General features: G+C 33.4%; 1 protein-coding gene across 1 annotated transcript in view; it reads right to left on the bottom strand.

Moving 5' to 3' along the window:
* Positions 1–187: 187 nt before the first annotated feature.
* LOC106061064 (uncharacterized) overlaps positions 188–23299 on the bottom strand; it is a 56212-nt gene continuing 33100 nt past the window's right edge. The window contains exons 30-53 of the mRNA XM_056019105.1: positions 22565–22647; positions 22037–22211; positions 20098–20310; positions 19439–19572; positions 19136–19329; positions 18103–18224; positions 17780–17893; positions 17539–17679; positions 16177–16345; positions 15810–16043; positions 15092–15354; positions 14678–14800; positions 13899–13994; positions 12384–12587; positions 10817–10935; positions 10197–10315; positions 9798–9885; positions 8707–8803; positions 8449–8610; positions 5058–5228; positions 3639–3803; positions 3388–3537; positions 2858–2978; positions 188–2086 (exon numbers count right to left, since the gene is read on the bottom strand). Coding sequence (XP_055875080.1) covers positions 1834–2086; positions 2858–2978; positions 3388–3537; positions 3639–3803; positions 5058–5228; positions 8449–8610; positions 8707–8803; positions 9798–9885; positions 10197–10315; positions 10817–10935; positions 12384–12587; positions 13899–13994; positions 14678–14800; positions 15092–15354; positions 15810–16043; positions 16177–16345; positions 17539–17679; positions 17780–17893; positions 18103–18224; positions 19136–19329; positions 19439–19572; positions 20098–20310; positions 22037–22211; positions 22565–22647 — 3710 coding nt within the window. The 3' untranslated portion in view covers positions 188–1833. The remainder of the gene's footprint in view (positions 2087–2857; positions 2979–3387; positions 3538–3638; positions 3804–5057; positions 5229–8448; positions 8611–8706; positions 8804–9797; positions 9886–10196; positions 10316–10816; positions 10936–12383; positions 12588–13898; positions 13995–14677; positions 14801–15091; positions 15355–15809; positions 16044–16176; positions 16346–17538; positions 17680–17779; positions 17894–18102; positions 18225–19135; positions 19330–19438; positions 19573–20097; positions 20311–22036; positions 22212–22564; positions 22648–23299) is intronic.

Below are 23299 nucleotides of genomic sequence, written 5' to 3'. Positions count from 1 at the left end.
TAAATGTAAAAGTATTATGAAATTCATACAATATTTTAATAAACTACAACAAACAGAAGAAAAAAAGACAATATTAGAGCATTAATTCTTTTTTCATTCTTGTTCATGTGCAACATAAAGTTAAATAGCAGCATACACAGCATAGATTCTAAGAAATACAAAAAATATAATTGAACTGAAAGACAAATCAGAAATAACTTGTGTTTAATGTCATTTCAAAGACATTTAGTACAACTACAAGAAAAACACAGAAAACCCAAGGACTCCTACACAAGGACACTTACCATACCAGCAATACCTGTTACAAAGTCTGTGCAATTGCACCAGTGTCCATTTCACAATTAAACAGTTCAAAACTTACAACCAAAACAATGATCGCATTCAAAGGATTCTCCATAACAATATTTGTTAAAATACCAAACCCGCATTTGAAGTTTGTACAGCACAAAAAAAAATATATGTATACCAAATAGTGAAACTAAAATTAGCTAGAGCTACTTACTACAGATACAACTTTCTATGGAAATATTATGTTTGGAATAATAATGAAATATTAAAATAAAAATGTGTTCTGTGGTAACATTTCATCAGTCAGCATACAAACAGATGCACCAAAGTAGGTTTATAATAAGTACAAAAGTCTGATACATGTTAAAGCCAAGGCACAAAGTAATGCATAAAATAATAATACAGAGCTGTTGCGATCATCCATCAAAAGTTAAGTAACATTTCCTTTGCAATCTAAAAATTCCAGGATTCGAACCCAAGACCTCACTGTTCAGAAGCCAACTTTTTTACCTCTCAGCCACCGGGCCTCACCATCCTAGTTGCATATGTTTCTGCCACCGTAACAAGATCAGTAAGGTTGTCAGAGTTAGTAAATGTTTGGCAATTTCCTTTAAGAGTTAGTCAATTAGATACCCAAAAGAATATATTTAAATTTGAAAAATTTAGAAAATCAATGGGAGATATTAAATTTGTTACAAGAAAAGTAGAAAAAATTTATTTTTTTCAAAAAGACAGTACCCCCTTTATTAAATACAAATTATAGAATGATTATTTTGCTTTTAATAACTAAAAATAACTATTAATGTTGGATTTTAAGAGAATGGAAAATTTTTTCCCCTGAACCTATTGGTAACAATTGACCTCTTGACTAGCAACTAAACATTTTTGGTTAATGACATCATTTTAATAATTTTAGCATTAGCATGGCACTATTTGATAGCTTTAGTTAACAGTCTGTTTTAAATATGGAAGATATCATTAACAAAAGCCATAACATATAAATAAAAACAAAAAACTAGAACATGAATGCAGTATAAAAAGGATAATTGTCTGCCAGGGACACTAGCCAATAAGCCTGAAACAGAAGTCCCAAAATATTTTGTTACCCTAAAAACAGTATATATATATATATATATAATTTAAACTGTAACTGTGTTTGACCTAGGGAGACACTGTGCTTAAGAAAGAAAATGAAATGAGGTAGCTTTGATTGTTTAAAGTCTAAATATCGCAGCTCTAGATACATGATACATAAACTAACCACAAACAAACTTTTTTATTTGCTTTGAAACAATCAACAGACAATCTTACTTGCTTAATAAACATACTTTAATTCTCCATGCTTCTTTGCAGATATTTATATCAAGTAAAATAACACAAAAACAACCTATAAATATACAAAACTATTTGCAGCATCAATAGAATAATAGGTCTGTTGTACTATAAAATCTATTTATTATTTATGAACACCAAACAGGATACTATGCTAAATATTTGTATAAATCACATTTACACTAGTTACACACACATATCACTCCCCCTTCCTTACAATTTGTGGCTACTATAACTATTTCTCCATGTCAGATAGGACTGTGTTGATTGCGACTCTAGCCCTGCCTCAGCTGCTGGTTTGGAATGATAAAATGCAGGATCAAAATTTGAATTGAAGTCGTCTGGTGTGGGTTTCAAGTTAGCTCTGGTAATAAGTCTGGAATAGTTGGTACTCATGGAAGTACCACCATGGCTTATGGAATCAACACTTTCTGTTGGGCTGGGTTTCGCTGTTGTTGGTCTTAGCCTGTATCAGTGAAATAAAAAAAAAGAAAGCATGAAGTTCTTCAACACCATCCATATAAATATTTATATCTATTATGTTGGCATGAACAGCTTTAATTTTATTTTTAAAAAAAAAGGAATAATTTGAATAAAGATATATCTTTAGCTGTTTGCAGGGATATGGTAAGCCTTATGTCGATGTCAGCACAGGAATAGAAGTAAATATATTTATCAGCCTTAACAGTTAATTTATTAAGGACTAAACATAACATTTAGAAAAAGAAAACCTATGTTATGATTAATAAAAAAAAAATTTACATAATGATCTTTCCATTTGGGAGTTAGGGTTTATCCTAGACATTTGTTTAGCTTTATGAGTAAGCAGGAGAGTAATGACAATGTAAAGAATATTGTAGACATTATTATTAGTATCATTATTATCATAGATTTATTTTACTAGGAAATCTCCATGTATGCTCGGTGCAATCCAATTGGAGAAATTTCTTGGAGGATTAGTATCTCATGAGATTTCATGCTGCCATTAGGAACTCTAGAAACAAAACTCAGAAGAGAATCTTTCTTACCATTGGAATATATAACTTGACACAATTTAAATTTATTTCACTCAGATAAAAGTCCCAACAGAAGAACAAATATTTTCTTGATTATATTTCAATTTCAAGTACATTTTTTTTTATCAATCTTTAGAAGAAATTAATATTTTAAAATGTTTATTTAATGATAGATGTTTTCCTACAGTACCAAAGACACTATATAAAAATATGTCACTGACCTCCTCCACAGGATGATAGCTAGTGGTATAAGCAGCAACAGGAAGCTAACAATACCAACCACACATCCAACAATCACATTAATCTCACTTGAAGAGCTTGTGGTTGGAGTAGAGGCTACCACTAGAGTACACAATTATAATAAGCTTTTATTAGAGAGAGTTCACATTCTGTGCAAAATAGGTATTAAAATATCTTATTTGAAGAGTTTGATCAAATGTAAAGAAATGACTTCAGCTAAGTCCCAATAATTTTAAACCTTGATTTACAGTAAACACTCAAGGTGTGTGTTACATGTAAAACTATTCAATTTTTCCTAATCTAACAATGCAATGTGCTTTCAAAAGAAAACAGAGAAAGGTAGATTATGTTAAATAACATTCATGTAGACTAGATACTAGAGTCTAGATATTGATTGTCAAGTTAATTTTGTGATTTATGCAATATGCAAACTTTATTTGATGACATAGCTTTGTTATTTATGTCTGCAATAGATCTAAATAAAGAAAAAGAAAACAATTAAGTCTTCTACCTGAACAAGATGTCTTAGACTCCACTGATTGCTGACCAAATGGACATGTTAAGCACTTAAATTGTCCCTGCATGTCCTGATACTGCCCACTATCACATGGTAAACAAACTCTTTGGCTGATATTGAAATACTGACCAGCTGAACAACTGGCTACAAAAAGATATAGTTGGTAACTAGACTAAATGCACTGAAAAAGTATAAAATACTATGCAACGACACTAAAATAGCAAAAAGTAAACCTAGTAACTCACTGTAACACAAATTGACTGAACTGGTTCCAACTGATTCTGTGGTCTGTCCCGAAGGACAAGATCTACAAGCCTCTTGCCATTTTGTATCACTGTAAGTCCCAATAGGGCAGTTCTCACATTGGTTAGACTGTGCATTCCTGTAGGTACCAAGAATTGTGCAGTTTCCTAAAGACAAAAATAAATGTTTCATTCATTTCTTTTCTTGCTCTCAATAATTTATCTCTAAGCTCTTATCTATAACAAACCCATTACCCTAAGCAATATTTCAACAATTACAAATTAACAAAACTTTAGTTTCATACATTCATCAAGATTGTGTGCAGAATATAGGCAAATAATATCATTTGCTTAGAGGTTTAGACTTTCAATTGATAAGGGTTAATTCAGATGTTCTTCCTATTATACTATTGTAATAATACTATTCAGTTTTCATCTTAAATTTCATTACAATATCTTCAATTAGCTTCAACATCTAAACTGAAATCAAGAAGGTGCAAATAACCTACCCATTCTACCGTATTTTGGCGCATATAGCCCACAGGTTATACAGGTTTTTACAAATAAATAGCAGCTTTGCAGAGTATACAAAGGTGCTGGGTTAACAAAATTTCTTTTATATATAAACATAGATAACGGAAACTATGAATATACTGGTGGGTCTTTTACACCTCCTATAGTTTGCTGTGTGGTTGTGAAATGTACATTGGAAAGCTTTAAGAACATCTCATTATAAACCTCAAGAAAACAAAATAGTACCGATGCGGCAGAGAATCTTTAATATACCAGTTATCAATTGTGACAAGTTTACTACCAGTCAAGCTTTGCACATACAAGGGTGCGGGTTGTACGATTGTGTTTTTACTTATTGTGGGACTAGAAATATGAGAAAGCGCAATAGTCAAGGTCTAAATGAGCTGTTTGTTGGCACTGTAGTACAACATGGGTGAGACACATGAGTGTGAGACACGAGCAATAAAAGTGTCTGCATTGTCTAGGATTGATGTGTGTTGTTCATTTTACCAGGTACATTGGAAAAGGTATGGGTGAACCAAAAGGGTATTGAAGGCTTGATTTTGTTATTGTTAATTGGAAAGTTAGAGTTGCAGAGTGAATAGAGTTGGAGATGTATTTGTCAAAAGTATTTGTATAATAATATATTGAAACTGCTTCAAGATTTAGACTTGTCTTGCTGTTAAGTCATCATCATACAGCGAAAAGATCTCACATCCTAACACTTATTTTGCTAACACTTATTTTGCTATTTGTGAGGGGTATATGCTCCAAAAATAAGGTAAGTATCCCTGCTAAACATTCATTTATAGTTGTTATTCATGCAAGTTAGGTTGTTTTTATATATTTTTCTAAACACTTTACTAAACTAAATAAAACAATCAATGCAATGCACAGAAGAAAACTTACTGATATAACACTGAGCTGACGATACACTGGCCTCACTAGGGGTTATAAAATCTGCAGGGCACATAAGGCAGTTCTCCTGACTTGAGTTAGATGAATCTCTAAAGTACCCACGATGACAAGGGACACAACTTTTGGTTGACATTAAAAATTCTTCTCCTGAACTGCAGTTGGCTGCACAGTAAATGAAAATGAATTCAGAATGAAGCACTGTTTCTTCAATATGCTAGAATTTGTAACAATCAAATTCAATTGTGCATTTAATCCCTTCATTTTTAGTACTTTCTAAGTTAACATTTATCTAACATTTTTATTTATGAATTCTAGCCACTAGAAAAAATATCTGCTTCAGCAGCATTTCATAAGCATGGTACTTAAAAATATCTGCTTCAGTACATTTCATAAGCATGGTACTTAAAAATATCTGCTTCAGTAGCATTTCATAAGCATGGTACTTAAAAATATCTGCTTCAGTACATTTCATAAGCATGGTACTTAAACATATCTGCTTCAGCAGCATTTCATAAGCATGGTACTTAAACATATCTGCTTCACATTTCATAAGCATGGTACTTAAACATATCTGCTTCACATTTCATAAGCATGGTACTTAAACATATCTGCTTCAGTAGCATTTCATAAGCATGGTACTTAAACATATCTGCTTCACATTTCATAAGCATGGTACTTAAACATATCTGCTTCAGTAGCATTTCATAAGCATGGTACTTAAACATATCTGCTTCACATTTCATAAGCATGGTACTTAAACATATCTGCTTCAGCAGCATTTCATAAGCATGGTACTTAAACATATCTGCTTCAGCAGCATTTCATAAGCATGGTACTTAAACATATCTGCTTCACATTTCATAAGCATGGTACTTAAACATATCTGCTTCACATTTCATAAGCATGGTACTTAAACATATCTGCTTCAGCAGCATTTCATAAGCATGGTACTTAAACATATCTGCTTCACATTTCATAAGCATGGTACTTAAACATATCTGCTTCAGCAGCATTTCATAAGCATGGTACTTAAACATATCTGCTTCAGCAGCATTTCATAAGCATGGTACTTAAACATATCTGCTTCACATTTCATAAGCATGGTACTTAAACATATCTGCTTCACATTTCATAAGCATGGTACTTAAACATATCTGCTTCACATTTCATAAGCATGGTACTTAAACATATCTGCTTCACATTTCATAAGCATGGTACTTAAACATATCTGCTTCACATTTCATAAGCATGGTACTTAAACATATCTGCTTCACATTTCATAAGCATGGTACTTAAACATATCTGCTTCACATTTCATAAGCATGGTACTTAAACATATCTGCTTCACATTTCATAAGCATGGTACTTAAACATATCTGCTTCACATTTCATAAGCATGGTACTTAAACATATCTGCTTCACATTTCATAAGCATGGTACTTAAACATATCTGCTTCACATTTCATAAGCATGGTACTTAAACATATCTGCTTCAGTACATTTCATAAGCATGGTACTTAAACATATCTGCTTCAGTAGCCTTTCATAAGCATGGTACTTAAACATATCTGCTTCAGCAGCATTTCATAAGCATGGTACTTAAACATATCTGCTTCACATTTCATAAGCATGGTACTTAAACATATCTGCTTCACATTTCATAAGCATGGTACTTAAACATATCTGCTTCACATTTCATAAGCATGGTACTTAAACATATCTGCTTCACATTTCATAAGCATGGTACTTAAACATATCTGCTTCACATTTCATAAGCATGGTACTTAAACATATCTGCTTCACATTTCATAAGCATGGTACTTAAACATATCTGCTTCACATTTCATAAGCATGGTACTTAAACATATCTGCTTCACATTTCATAAGCATGGTACTTAAACATATCTGCTTCAGTAGCCTTTCATAAGCATGGTACTTAAACATATCTGCTTCACATTTCATAAGCATGGTACTTAAACATATCTGCTTCACATTTCATAAGCATGGTACTTAAACATATCTGCTTCAGTACATTTCATAAGCATGGTACTTAAACATATCTGCTTCAGTAGCCTTTCATAAGCATGGTACTTAAACATATCTGCTTCACATTTCATAAGCATGGTACTTAAACATATCTGCTTCACATTTCATAAGCATGGTACTTAAACATATCTGCTTCACATTTCATAAGCATGGTACTTAAACATATCTGCTTCACATTTCATAAGCATGGTACTTAAACATATCTGCTTCACATTTCATAAGCATGGTACTTAAACATATCTGCTTCACATTTCATAAGCATGGTACTTAAACATATCTGCTTCACATTTCATAAGCATGGTACTTAAACATATCTGCTTCACATTTCATAAGCATGGTACTTAAACATATCTGCTTCACATTTCATAAGCATGGTACTTAAACATATCTGCTTCACATTTCATAAGCATGGTACTTAAACATATCTGCTTCAGTAGCCTTTCATAAGCATGGTACTTAAACATATCTGCTTCACATTTCATAAGCATGGTACTTAAACATATCTGCTTCACATTTCATAAGCATGGTACTTAAACATATCTGCTTCAGTACATTTCATAAGCATGGTACTTAAACATATCTGCTTCAGTAGCCTTTCATAAGCATGGTACTTAAACATATCTGCTTCACATTTCATAAGCATGGTACTTAAACATATCTGCTTCACATTTCATAAGCATGGTACTTAAACATATCTGCTTCACATTTCATAAGCATGGTACTTAAACATATCTGCTTCACATTTCATAAGCATGGTACTTAAACATATCTGCTTCACATTTCATAAGCATGGTACTTAAACATATCTGCTTCACATTTCATAAGCATGGTACTTAAACATATCTGCTTCACATTTCATAAGCATGGTACTTAAACATATCTGCTTCACATTTCATAAGCATGGTACTTAAACATATCTGCTTCACATTTCATAAGCATGGTACTTAAACATATCTGCTTCAGTACATTTCATAAGCATGGTACTTAAACATATCTGCTTCAGTAGCCTTTCATAAGCATGGTACTTAAACATATCTGCTTCACATTTCATAAGCATGGTACTTAAACATATCTGCTTCACATTTCATAAGCATGGTACTTAAACATATCTGCTTCACATTTCATAAGCATGGTACTTAAACATATCTGCTTCACATTTCATAAGCATGGTACTTAAACATATCTGCTTCACATTTCATAAGCATGGTACTTAAACATATCTGCTTCACATTTCATAAGCATGGTACTTAAACATATCTGCTTCACATTTCATAAGCATGGTACTTAAACATATCTGCTTCACATTTCATAAGCATGGTACTTAAACAACACCTACTTGTGCAATACATTGCAGAGTCACTTCCCTTGCCTCTAGTAGTTTTCCCTGACGGACAAAGTGAACAACTGAGCTGTCCATATGTTTCAGCATACAGACCCACAGGGCAGTTTTCACATGTGGTAGAAGATGTATTGTAATACGTACCAGGACCACAGGATACTAGTTACAAAATAACAATAGTGTATTTGATTATATTTTGATTGTTATTTTAATTTAGACTATCAAGTTGTCAAATAGAAATCTGTAATAACTCACCACAGAATCCATTCCTAAATACTTGGCCCAATGGACATTGAAATGTGACATCTAAATTGAAATCATCCGTGTCAAAGTCTAAAGATGGGAAAACATCCTGTAATAAATGTAAAATGCAATGAAACAAAAAATAATCAGGCATGTTCATGAATCAGTTTAAAGTGGCTTTTTGTTTATTTTATTATCATTTATCACTATCATTTTAAATACTGTAATGTCTGATAAATTCAATCCCTTTTTACTTAACTCCTAACTCTTAAGATGATTAAATGCTACAAGACCTTGGTTAGGCCAATAATAGAATATGCATCCTCTGTTTGGGACCCCTCAACTCAAGAAAACATTAAGAAACTGGAACAGACACAAAATAGAGCAGTGAGATTCATAACAAACAAATATTCACATTTGACTAGAGTAACACTTTTAGTAAAATCAATAAATTTAGAAAGCCTTCAGGATAGAAGACTTAAAAGTAAAGTAGCAATAATACATAAAACACTGAACCATAATCTTCAAATACAAAAACAAAATTTAATAAAATACTCAGAAAAACACAAAAGATAAAGGCACATTCCTTGTTCCATATGCTAGGACAAATTTTTACAAAAGCTCCTTCTTTCCTAGCGCTATTAGAGCATGGAATGGGTTGCCTGAACTAGCCAGGAAAACCAGTGACTTGGTGGAGTTTAGGTTATTGGTAAACATGCATGTCTAAATGCATGACACGTAGGATGTAATCATCTTCTTTTTTGAAGTAACGACTGTATCATATAAGATAAGAAGATAAGATATCACAACTCTTCAGCAAGTAACAACTATAGTAAAGTTCTCCTTTCAGAAGAAGTCATCTGTTTCTTTGGACAACAGTTAACGAGCAGGGTGTCATGTGGCCAGCTTGATTACCAACAGCTTTTACTTTCCCAACTAAAGTCAGGTACCCATTAGACTCAGGGGAGCCCTAAAAAATCCCAAAATTCAAAATTCCAGTCCTCACCAAGATTCAAACCCATGACCCCAGGTTTGGAAGCCAAACAATTAACCACTCAGCAACCTCGCCCCCAAGTAAAAAATAAAACATTTCCAGCACTTACTTTCCAATTGAACAAATCATCATCAAGAACAGCAATAAGTAAAAGATCTTCAGGTCTCAGTACCTCACTACCATTGTACACAGGTGTACTGGAAGAAATATAATAATAGAATGCACACTTACAATGGTACTTTCAGATTACTGTACTTTATTCTAATACTTTTACATTTACTGTATAAGTAACCTCATAATTAACAAATATATCCAATAACAGAAAAATGTGACCAGCATTTCAATACCACGCACCCACACCATTTGTATCATTTCTTTATAAATACCATTGTTACAGACTGGTTTAATGACAACAAATTATCTATTCAAGAACTAGAAAGTTAAGCACAGGAGAAACAATCTTCAAAAAGTATATAGCCAAACCTTGTGGGTGTTATGACAATGTTACCTGATGTTCTGAAGTGAGATTTGCACGGATACAATCTCTGGCTGACTGCAATTGATCACCACAGCTACATCCTGGCAACTCTCCATTGAACACAACACATTTCCTAACGGCTTTTGAAGCTTGTTAAACAAATCAAAAATTATTATCAATAACTAATTTATAACAAAACAACTTTTGCAGTCACTATAGCAAACAGCATTGTTCACTTTGTACCAAAACATTTCTTTTTCATATGTACTTAAAGATCTGCACAAATTATAAATAATGTATATGAATCTGATTCTGCTATAATTCTATAATAGAGTCATAGTAAGCTTGACTCTCCCACCACCTCTAAAAAAAAATAAAATAATATAATGACTTTAAAATATTTTGTCCAAAGTGGAAGAATTAAATTGGTGCAACATAATGAATGACAGCACAAAAATATGGATATGGTCTTTTTGGTGCTTCTAATTTATCAATATGAATTGATTGTTTACTTGGATCTAGTTTAAAACAAAAGATATGTCTAATATTGAAGGATTTCATAAGTTAAAATTAGAATTCAATATGCCAGAATCAAGAAAATTTCATATTTTCCTTAAACAGATAAAAAAGTTCACTAGTAAGACTCTCACCTGTAAAAGTTTCTCTCTTGTCTTGTTCTTTAAGGCATCGCTGATGCTGGTACAATTGGTCCCATTTAAGTTGTAAGTCAGACTCATCTCAATGTTAACTTGAGACTCATTGCTGACCACTGACATCAAATAAAAAAAATATGGGCACACAAAAAAATTGGATGCAAGCAATTATATCAACAAACAATAACAGAAATACAAGAACAGTGTGATTTAATTAGTATCCAAACAAAGAAGGCTCGATGGACAAGAAATCATTGTATTTAAAAATATGGCATCTATGCTTTTTTGTCTTCAACCCAGCCTGAATGTTCATTTTCAGGACATCAGTATAGTTAAATCAAAGTCATATTCTAGTCCCAGAGTAATAATTATTTACTTGAGAAAAAATCTTCCACGATATTTTCTTTCATTCATTTTATTTGAAGCCAACATTAAACAAGATGACAAAGTAAGTTTGTGTTACTTGACACAAACTCTCAAGCAACCATTCTGGGTCAGTCATGATCACAAGCTGTGTTACACAAAATGGTATTCACAACAGTGACAAGATTGTGCAAGACAAAAAAAGGAGTCTTGGCTGACTTTTTTGTAATATTTTTTTTGGAAGTTGCATTACCTCTTAATCATCCAGGACAGCGGATAATATTTTGGGTAAAGTGTATGCAGTATGTATAATGAATGCATAGATCATACAAAAGAAAATACAGATGAAATAACACATTTACTTTTAGCTATGGAAAATAAACCTGAGGGGATGCTGTACAACTCAATAATGCTAACAACTCCATGTAATGAATAATACTAACTTCCATTTTCATCTTATCTTTAATTACATGCCTACTAAATGATTTTTAAAAAAAGGGAACACTTTCTGTAGACCTTACTTAGCCATTGCACCTGACTTGAACATAATGAAGACAATAAGGTAATCTGATTAGCTACCAAAAAAACATACTGCCATGTCCACATTCCAAAAATGGATCACATTTATGTCGCTACAATATGCATAGTAAAGTAAAGTAACCCTACCAGACCTTGTAAGCTATTGGGCAGATGATGTAAAGCAGTAAAAACAGTTAATAAGGATGTCATGTGGTCAGCACAACAGCTAATGGCCTTTGCTTTCCCAACAAATGCTTGGTACCCATAAGAGTTTGGTCGACTCAGGGCATCCTAAAAATCCCAAAATTTAAATTTAAAATCCCAAACTTCCAAGATTTGAACCAGAGACCACTCAACCAACACAGTCCCTTTACCTTCAATATGCATACTTATTTTTAAAAGTTTTAAGCAATGCTTTTCAAGGACTTAAACTAACCAATACAACTATTTCAAATACACTAAACCTTATGCTGAAGTTATAGCAGCTCTGTAAGTGCTTAAGATTTAAATGTGCTAGATGACAAACACAATATTAGTTTTTACTTTGGGGGCTGCTATGAAAAATGTGGCATAGAACATAAAGTAGTAATACAAAATTCATTATGTTGAATGCTTAAACCCTAAACAATGAAGACCTTTTATCAACATTACAGAAGCTTTTTAAAAAATTGTCAGTACTTACATCCACACGATGGAAATAGACCATCTGTGGCTACAAGTGATTCCCAAGCTCCTTCAGGTCCACAAGTATAATAGTATGGAGCAGGTTGTGTCAAGGTTGACACTTTAGCTGGACAATCCATTGAGCAGTATGTAAAATTATTGGCAGCATTGCATACATCTGTCCCATTCCCTCTAGGCTGAGGGAGTGATGGACAGAAAGCATCTGAAATAGATTTTTGTCAACAAATAGACACTACAAATTTCAAATGTTTTTTAAATGATCTGAACTGAGACAATTTTAAAAACAAATATTTGCTAACTAACAAAATAAATGGTATCTAATAAAAGGTTCCCGGTCATTTCATCCCCAGTCACTTCATCCCTGGTCATTTCATCCCCGGTCACTTCATCCCCAGTCATTTCATCCCCGGTCATTTCATCCCCAGTCACTTCATCCCCGGTCACTTCATCCCCGGTCACTTCATCCCCAGTCACTTCATCCCCAGTCACTTCATCCCCGGTCATTTCATCCCCTGTTCACTTCATCCCCAGTCACTTCATCCCCGGTCATTTCATCCCCTGGTCACTTCATCCCCTGGTCACTTCATCCACCGGTCACTTCATCCCCGGTCATTTCATCCCCTGGTCACTTCATCCCCGGTCATTTCATCCCGATATTTTCATCATCTGATCATTTTTATCTAACAAATTGTAATTTAAAAAATCATGAAATGAGGAATATTTAATATATTCATTTTTTATTTAAATGACTAAATTGTAACATGTTAATGTTTAAAAGGAATTAAAGCAAAACTCATACAGGCGACATGATATCCCGAGGATGGGTGAACTCCGCCTTTATTAGAAAAAAATAAAACCTTATTTCAAGGCTAAAAATGACAAGCCCATTTTCAAGAAAGAGCGATTGAAAAATAAAATAAAGTGAAACATGGTCGTACTTTCACCACACCTTTGCCTTTGATGATAAGTTATCAGCGGCACGGTCATAATTATTGTAATCGCACTTCTATCTCTCAAAAGATTTCCACTACTTGCACCACAACTTGGTCTTTGATGATAAGTTATCAGCGGCATGATCATAATTATTCTAATCGCACTTCTATCTCTCAAATGATTTTTTACTTGGCCTTTGATCCGGATAATATTATGATATTACAACCCCCACATCCAATATAAGCGCTATAGCTAAGTACACACCCAGATTTACAATAAGATTTCTCATTAAGAAAAGAAACTGGAAGAGGAAACTCTATAAACGTATTAGTAATAAGTCATAAAATGTCAAAAAGCATTCTACATAATCATATTTATATATAAAATATTTAATTGGGGATGAAGTGACCGGGGGATGAAGTGACCGGGGGATGAAGTGACCAGGGGATGAAATGACCAGGGATGAAGTGACCAGGGATGAAGTGACCGGGGATGAAATGACCGGGGATGAAATGACCGGTTAACTAACTAGCCTATCTCTTTAATATAAACCGTAACTAAAAAAAAACAAAATGCTTACCATTAACATACACAGAAAATGAACAGATAGCAGTGTTACCAGCTAAATCTTTAGTTACACAAACCACTGTGTGACTACCTAAGGCAAAGATATCTCCTGTTAGAAAAAAAAAATATATATATAAAACACTTCAAGACAGCCTTCAGAAGTATTGGTAGTGTTACACTGGTATTGCATGGTGAATACAATTACATTTTTCTATGGACAGAATATCCAAAAGATTTGTAATCAATGAACAGAAACCCACTTTATGAAACTGAATGCTCACAAATTGGAATCACAAAATAAATAAGCACACACACTATTCCAAGTATAGAATCGCAATATAAAATTTCAATTAAACATCCACAGAAATAGAATCAACAAGAAGCTTAACTAAAGGATCCCAAATTCTGCATTCCCCCCCCCCCCCCCATCTATGTCCTTTATCTCCAAATAGATTCTAGAATGATCTTGATGATTGTTTGTTAACTTCCCTATGCTCTATGTAGGTCTACTCAAGGTTTACAGGTGCTACCAAAACAAAACAATTTAGTATTGTCTTATTGATCTTGACACGTTACATTCAAGCTCTAGGCTATGAAGATTAAACTCAGAAAATTAGAATTAAATTTAAGAAATTGAACACCAGCATTATTGTGAATCAAATATCCTGTGTTTGTTTCAAATAATTTGGGAGAATACAAATTACATAGAGGTAAGATGTGTAAACTATATTGTTCTAGGGCTCATTCTGGTTGTTTCAAACAGAGCTATATAAATGATTTCAAGAAAGATACCTGGCTGATGAGTGCAAGTGAAATTGTAGTTAGGTGGAAGTGACCATGAGACTGGTGTGTTTGCTTGCAGGGTTGAAATGGCAAGGTTAGATGGACACTGGCTGATTACTGGTGGTGTTATATCTGTCATAAATTATATGAAAAAAAATGTCTTTTAAAAAAAAAATCTTATAATCACAAAGGCTGAAACAGAACTAAAAAAAAATTAGTGAATATCAAACTTGTTTATTCCAATACCATTCAATCTATGCTGTTCAAACTCAGGGTTATAATTTTACAAAACTATTTAATGATAAAATTCCTTAAAGAGATTTGCTGTACCAATAATGTTGGCGTCTGTACATTCCATTTAAAGGTATGAAAATACAATTGATATTGCCTGACACAAAAAAAAACAACTGTTTATGTACATACCTGATGCTTGAGAACAAGAAGGTCCCAGGCCTCCTCCAGTACAATTACTCAATGCAGCACTAGAAGGCTGGATTATCAAGACATTGCCTATGGGCTGGAGCTCTCCCCATCTAAAAACATTACCTAAGTAAGCACTGGAGTTAGTTTTGATTCCATTCAATTCAGTGGAAGTGTCCACTGGTCTGTCCAGCATGTCCAGGTCAGAGATACAGCCCACAAATTTCTGAGGCTCTGATTGTGATGACCCAACCACAGCCATAAACCTTAATGAAAAGTAAATTCAAAGACATGTATGAGAAGAAATGTAAACATTCAATAATCATTTACAACCTGCTAACCAAGTGAAACATTTGTATTTATTCTATTCTATATCTGAAGCTGGTTTCTTTAAAAAATTGTCCCTATGGCCCCTTAATATGAGGCAAGAAAATTCTAAAAAAAATAATGGCTCCCTGAAATAGTAGCTTGTGACAGCTGTAATCAAGATAGTTTTGGATAAAATAAGATTTGAATATTTAATGATGCAAAGAACAACTGCATCAAGTGAAGCCCAAGATTTAAATATACCCAACATGAGTGAACTGCTATAGTTTGATATTTCATCATTTTCATTATTACACTAAATGGTCACGATCCAATCTTTTCCTTAAATGTCTAAAACTGGTTTAGTTTAGATTAGGGCAGCAAATAATGATAACTTTTTGTTATTTTCACTTACCCTCCAGCACTGAATGTTATTCCTTGCAAATATCCAGTGACAACAGCGTTTTTCAAATAATCTATCACCAGCTCAACCTGACCAGTATCTTTTTTCCATGACACCAGAACATTGTGCCAGTTGCCATCATTGACTGCAAAGCCAAGGAAACTGATGTAAGTCAAATTTCTAAGTCTCACACCAACATGATCTATAGCAAAGATAACATCCGATGGCTGTGTCTTGTAGCCTTCCCTGAGAAATTATAAAGACAATTTTTTTTTGGACACTAAAAAAGATTCTGTAAAAAAAAAAAAAAAAAAAAAAAGGCTACTAATAAAATCAGCTTTAAGAATGTAAACATTGTCCAGTAGTTCACAATGCTTACTTTGTATAATACAATGTGAGAAAGTTTCCCATAGATCCTGGCCTTGTAAACTTGACCCACAGCTTGACTGTGAACCCTCCAGTGTCATTGTATGGAACAGGGTAAGGTAATGTGGCACCACTGGTGTCAGAAGAAGGTCTGATACAATAGTCAAAATCATCTTTGATATCTATGTGAAAAGAAAATGTTAAGGTCTGATACAATAGTCAAAATCATCTTTGATATCTGTGTGAAAAGAAAATGTTAAGGTCTGATACAATAGTCAAAACCATCTTTGATATCTGTGTGAAAAGAAAATGTTAAGGTCTGATACAATAGTCAAAATCATCTTTGATATCTGTGTGAAAAGAAAATGTTAAGGTCTGATACAATAGTCAAAATCATCTTTGATATCTGTGTGAAAAGAAAATGTTAAGGTCTGATACAATAGTCAAAATCATCTTTGATATCTGTGTGAAAAGAAAATGTTAAGGTCTGATACAATAGTCAAAATCATCTTTGATATCTGTGTGAAAAGAAAATGTTAAGGTCTGATACAATAGTCAAAATCATCTTTGATATCTGTGTGAAAAGAAAATGTTAAGGTCTGATACAATAGTCAAAATCATCTTTGATATCTGTGTGAAAAGAAAATGTTAAGGTCTGATACAATAGTCAAAATCATCTTTGATATCTGTGTGAAAAGAAAATGTTAAGGTCTGATACAATAGTCAAAATCATCTTTGATATCTGTGTGAAAAGAAAATGTTAAGGTCTGATACAATAGTCAAAATCATCTTTGATATCTGTGTGAAAAGAAAATGTTAAGGTCTGATACAATAGTCAAAATCATCTTTGATATCTATGTGAAAAGAAAATGTTAAGGTCTGATACAATAGTCAAAATTATCTTTGATATCTATGTGAAAAGAAAATGTTACGGTCTGATACAATAGTCAAAATCATCTTTGATATCTGTGTGAAAAGAAAATGTTAAGTACTTGATTTATTAAGTGTAATTTAAGGATGAGTGCAGTGTTTCACATGATCAAGCAAATTCAGTAGCGACCTACATTACTTTGAGAGAAAGACACTTATTTTGCTCAGAGATGATTCAATATCAAAGACATTGCCATTAAGTGTAATTTGAGTTAGATCTATTTAATTATTCAACCATCCAATGATCTATAAATCCTTAATGAAGGTTTACTCCTAATAAAAAAAAAAGTAGTAGGTCAAGTCATTGTTTTTCAAATACTTAAGTAATCCCACATCATAAGGTGCAAGACATTCCCTCACCATCCAGGATAGGCACTATTTAATGACAAGAAACTCCTTACTGAGCAACTTTGTTGCATTTGAATATTATAAGAGATCATCTTACCTTCCATACATGTAGCTCCTTGTTTCCCAATGGGACACCTACAGAAAGGCTCATTAATGCCTTCAACACATGTGGCTGGACTGATGCAGTTTACCAGAGGACACTTGTGGATGGGTGTTTCACAATAAATGCCTGAATAACCTATAGATTAAAAGCCTTGTTGGGGTTACTTTTTTTCCCAAACAAATGATGATCCAATAAAAATAATAACAGATTATAGAAAAAAATAAGTAATAGAAACCTGGAAGACAGGTACAGAGTGCAGGTGTGTTTATGTTGGCTAAACATGAACCTCCGTTCTGACAGAATCCTTGTTCACAGGAGGAATACAGCTGGCATCCAGCAAATGTTGTACCTGTAAGGAGAGAGTTGTCTTATGTAGATGATTTTACTTTACAAAGTTAAACATTTTTTACCTAGAAAGAATTTTTAGATCCAATAGACTAAACTTTCTACTGTCTGAGGGCAAACGCAATCTGAGCCCCTGGGTAAACTATTTGATATGCATATCATTTGATTATAACAAATCTAAACAGCAATTTTTTTTTTAAAGTGTATACTTACCTGTCAGACAAGAACAGTTGAGCCCATTATTGAGACACTGAGCCCCGTTGAGACATGGGTTGCTGACATTACAGACATCAGGAGTTGTGTCACATACTTTACTGTATGTCTGTGATGGGCAACTGAAAGCAAGTTTATAATGGAACACAATAGAGTCACATAATCAGAATTACATTCTCTGTAATAATGACTTTTGAAACAGAGATTGGCCAATCTTATTTTTAGCTCTATGCAAAGACACTATCTGATGTCTTTTTTTTTGTTTAATGAATATCATAAGTTATATATATTACAATTATCAAATTAAAATAATTAAAAAAGAAACCAATGTCAGAATTATTTACATTCCAACATAGTTGGCAAAACAACTGCCAAGATCTAAACCAATGTATATAGCTGAATTTAAGAAGGGTTTTCACTTAATTCAAATGAAATAGATATCCCTTATACAAAAAATATTTGTCAGTTAATTATTCTTCCCATTTTTTTTATCATTCAAAGGACCTTCATCCTAAATCTCATTATAACATCACTATAACATTAAACTAAAACATTCAATGTTTATAATAATTGAACAGCACTGTCAACTTTTAGCTAAACTAGATCTTACTTATAGCTTACAATACAAAAAAACTAATAGGGTCAAGTCACCCCTAGAGGCATAGTGAACAATAAACTTTATTTGCGCGACCCCCCCATTTTCCATGAATATCATATAGAAATATAGGCATATAAATAAAATATATTGAATAAAAATACAAATAACCTTAGAACTAAAAAATCTACAATAATTTTTATTTTTTTGGCACCCCCATGAGGGTGGCGCCCAGTACATCGTGCCCTCCTTGCCCCTCACTACGTTTCTGGTCATGCCTATTTACTTTTTTTCTTTTTCTCTACTCTACTAGAAACAAAAAAGTATTCAATCTTTTGTAAACAAATTTACCTCAGACATTGAAAATGTCACTTTAAAAAAATAGAATAATCCTAAGAAAATTTGAACTGAAGCTACAGGATATGTGTAGACATGTACCTGCAGTAGAAGTCATCCAACAAAGCGGTACACTTTGCCCCACCTTTGCATGGGTTGATATCACACAGGTTAATTAATGTCTCACACTGACGTCCAGTCCAACCAGGCGGACAACTACATGTGAAGTTTGAGTTGAGATCTATACAAGTTCCACCGTGCAGACAAGGTTGGGATAGACAATCATCTTCATAGAGCTGAATGTAGAAATAACAGAGCATCAATAGTAGTGCGAATCTTTGCTAACAAAAAAAAAATTCATTTCAAACATTAAAATACAAGCTACAATAACAAAAGAGAAGATACCTGACACATAGCTCCAGTGTAGTTAGTTTTACACACACATGTGTATGTGTTATTTCCATCTATACACTTTAGAGTCCCTGCTGTGCTGCATGCTGCTGTCACACAATCATCAACATTAATGTCGCAAAGGTCACCTATTTTTGGACAAGTTGTATTATTATGTCTGCAGAACACTGTCTTAAAAATATTTCTTGCAATACAATTTGTCAAATAAAATGTTTGGAGGAATAACTATGTAAGTGTACAAAAAAAGCTTTCAAGTCATATTGAGTTTGGAGGTGTGGTGGCCAAATGGTAAAGCGTTTGGCTTCCAAACTGAAGGGTCCCAGGTTTGAGACCTTGATTTTTTATTTCTGCATCTTTAGGGCACCTCAAGTCCACCCAGCTCTAATGGTTACCAGACATTAGTTGGGGAAAAGTAAAGGCGATTGGTCACTGTGCTGGCTACATGACACCCTCATTTACCATGGGCCACAGAAACACATTACACATTACCTTTACCTCATTGGCCCCATAGATTGCAAGTTCTGAAAAGGAAACTTTATTTCTAATATGTATTAATAATACCGCAATATTATCATCTATAGCATGCTAGTTGTGTAATAAAAAAAAATATTCATTCTATTTAGCAATCTGTAATAAACAAAATGTTAACAAACCAGTGAATCCTACAGGACAGAAACATGTGGTACTTGTTGAGTTTGTGCCTGGACAAGTCTTAATTTCATGCTGACAGTTGGCCCCTTCATATCCATCTGGGCAAATACATTTATAGTGGAAACTTGTGGTGTTTGTCACTTCACAAATGCCTCTGACACAAGGTTTCAGCTCTTGGCAGACATCTCTCAACAAACAGGGCTTGTCAGCTGACACTACAAGGACACAGTGCTATGAGGTAAAGCTTCAGTCAAGTAGGGTGTGTACAAGGAGAACAAAGATCACGACAAGTTGTAACATATGGGAGAAAACAACAAAAGTAAGAAAAATATCAACTAACTTACACTTAAGAGGTATTGGTGAATACTTTTTTAAAATGTTGAATCCAAGCTATTGAGTTTAAATATTTTTGAAAAAGCATTGTGTGTTGTTCACACTATCAATTAGACTTTTTGTCTCTCAAGGTAATGTATCATTTGCAAGTTTAAAGAAGCTTCTTTAGTAAATGCACTGAAGAAACACAGTGTTGAATAATATTTTTTTTTAAAGTTCAATATCTTCAAACCATAGACATAAATAAATATAGACTGGCCGATAATAGAGTTTTATGAAACGAAAATTTGTGACTTGCATTTCTGTGTACTTTATTTATGTCTAGGAGTTTTGTTTAATCTCTAAGACTGAAGATCATGCAATTTTTCAGAATTCGGAAATCCGAATACAATAGATATACATGTTTTCAAGTTACATGAAGTTATTTCCTTTTTCCAGTCTATATTTATTTATGTCTATGCTTCAAACTCAATGGCTTGAAAATAATACTCAATGATGAACACAAGATTAGATTTTATAAAACTTAAAAAAAGCTTCAGCTTGAAAGTAGGGTCACAATGTTAGGAATATAATCATATATATATTGTTATGATCTCTCCTACTCCAGCCTTCTGTAAACACTGCTAAACACACAACACATCAACACAAGAACCTGACAACAAAAGCTCCAAATAATCTGGTACTTTAATAAGGGTCAAATAAAACAGCCAATATGACACAATTGGTAACACAATCAACTACTACAAGGTTAGACTGTATATATATATATTGTTATAACCCTATCGGCGCGAAAGGGTTAACTGTAGGTTCAATCAGTGAACATTAATACTGACAATTGGGAAGATATAGCTCTAGACTGCAACAGATGGAGAGAGACAGTGACAAAGAAAGCTATGGACAGTGAAAGTACATGGGTCTCAGCTCAGGAAGAAAAACGTACAATCCGAAAAACAGCCAGCTCATCTACCACCGAAGCAAAAGCCACCTTAACCTGCGCTATATTTGGACGGGAGTGTCTCTCCAAAATAGGGCTCCACAGCCACATGAGGAAGTGTGCTCTGGGATGAACCATAGTCATTCTATGACTGAAGGAGGCCAATGATATATATATATATATATATCCTCCTTCGTGAGCCCATTTCTCATTTCCTATTAACTCGAAGATGACTGTTGAGTCCAATCCTTGCTTTAAAAAGGAGGCTGCATATGTGGCATGGGTAGGTATGGTCAGTTGCAGATAGGCTTGCTTCTCTCAGCTTTTTATTGGTGTGGTACTTTTTCACGCTGGTCACTCTGCTTGCTTCATATCTCGTGACTCCGACACTCACAGCTTCATGCCATAAGGAGCAATGAATGTCAATATCACACTCCTTGAAGGGGCTCTTAAGGGTGTCTTTATAGCGTTTCTATTGACTCCCCTGGGTGTGCTTTCCTGCACACAACCCCCCATACAGAAGTCGTTTGGGGAGGCGATTGTGTGGCCTACTAAATTCTTATCTGAACATGCACCAGAGTGATCTAGGAACTAATAGCAAAATGTATAGATGTTTCTCATATATTATGAAATTGAAAAGCCATGTAATGGTTTGAATGTTTCTCTTGACTAACCTCTGCTCCTGGCACACAGGAACCTCATTTCAACATCGGTGCAGTTTAATCCTATATTTCCTGGACAAACAACTCTGTTGGTATCACATAAAACATTAGATGATAATTGTCCACCACTTTTTGAGCGACATTCTGATCTTAGAGGCTGTGTCCAGGTACATATTGATTCCTCAAACTGAAAGCATTGGACAAAATAGGATCAAAATATGGCATTTGGATATAGTTAAAATTTAGAATATTTTGGTATTAGCATAGAAAATGAAAAAATGTATACATTTATTTCATGTAAAAAAAAAAGTCCATATATGGTGATAGCGCACTAAATGTTATGTAAGTGGTTAACACTTATTTCTAGAGAGAGAGAGAGATGTAAATTTTTGTTTTTTTAAATATTGGATTGATTTAGCATAAGATATGACTGTGCTCAAAATTATATCTGTTATACATGTTTCAATATACACCAAAATTGTTAACATAAATAAATATAAGAAAATCAAAATGCACTAACAAGAAACAAAACAAACTCACAGCTGATGATAAATTAACTAATCCCTCATTGAAACCATTTTCAAAGCCTCTAGGTGTGATCCATGGTGTGTAGAATGTAGTCTCTGAAATAGAACAATGCACATAAATATATATATATAATATATATTTATAAAACCCCTCCTTTGAACAATCTCATTTCCTATAAACTCAACATAATAAATCAATGGCCTCAACAACACTAAACACATATGAAATTAAATCCAATTTTCATGTTAAAATAAAGTGTTTCAACTTCGCATTATATAAATAGTTTAAAATTTTTGCTTTAAAAAAAAAGTTTTAGCCATTCAAACTGTGTATTCACATAAAGGAAACAAATTTCCTGGAAAAATTGATGTAATGAAAAATTGTGAACAAATTTTGTTTGTTTTGATTATTTTAGTTTGGGTTTCTATTCAGAAATGAGTGATAATAAACTTATAACAAATAATGATTTTATTGTTTGTTTGTTTTTAATGACCTTTATATATCTATATTTTAGGCTATAACATGCTCAGTGCACTCTGGTCCAATCTTTTTCATGGACAGGGGGAGGGAGTATCTGGTTTTCATGCTTATCTTATATAATACAGATGTTACTTCAAAAAAGAAGATGATTACGTCCTATTAAACAATGACTTAAATTCTTCCAAGTCACTGGTTTTCCTGGCTAATAGCACTAGGGAAGAAGGAGCATTTGTACAAATTTGCATACGGAATGAGGAATGTGCCTTT

The sequence above is a fragment of the Biomphalaria glabrata genome, chromosome 2 (genome assembly GCF_947242115.1).
Source record: "Biomphalaria glabrata chromosome 2, xgBioGlab47.1, whole genome shotgun sequence".
NCBI classification, from domain to species: Eukaryota; Metazoa; Mollusca; class Gastropoda; family Planorbidae; genus Biomphalaria; species Biomphalaria glabrata.
This window is presented reverse-complemented; position numbering and strand designations above follow the sequence as displayed.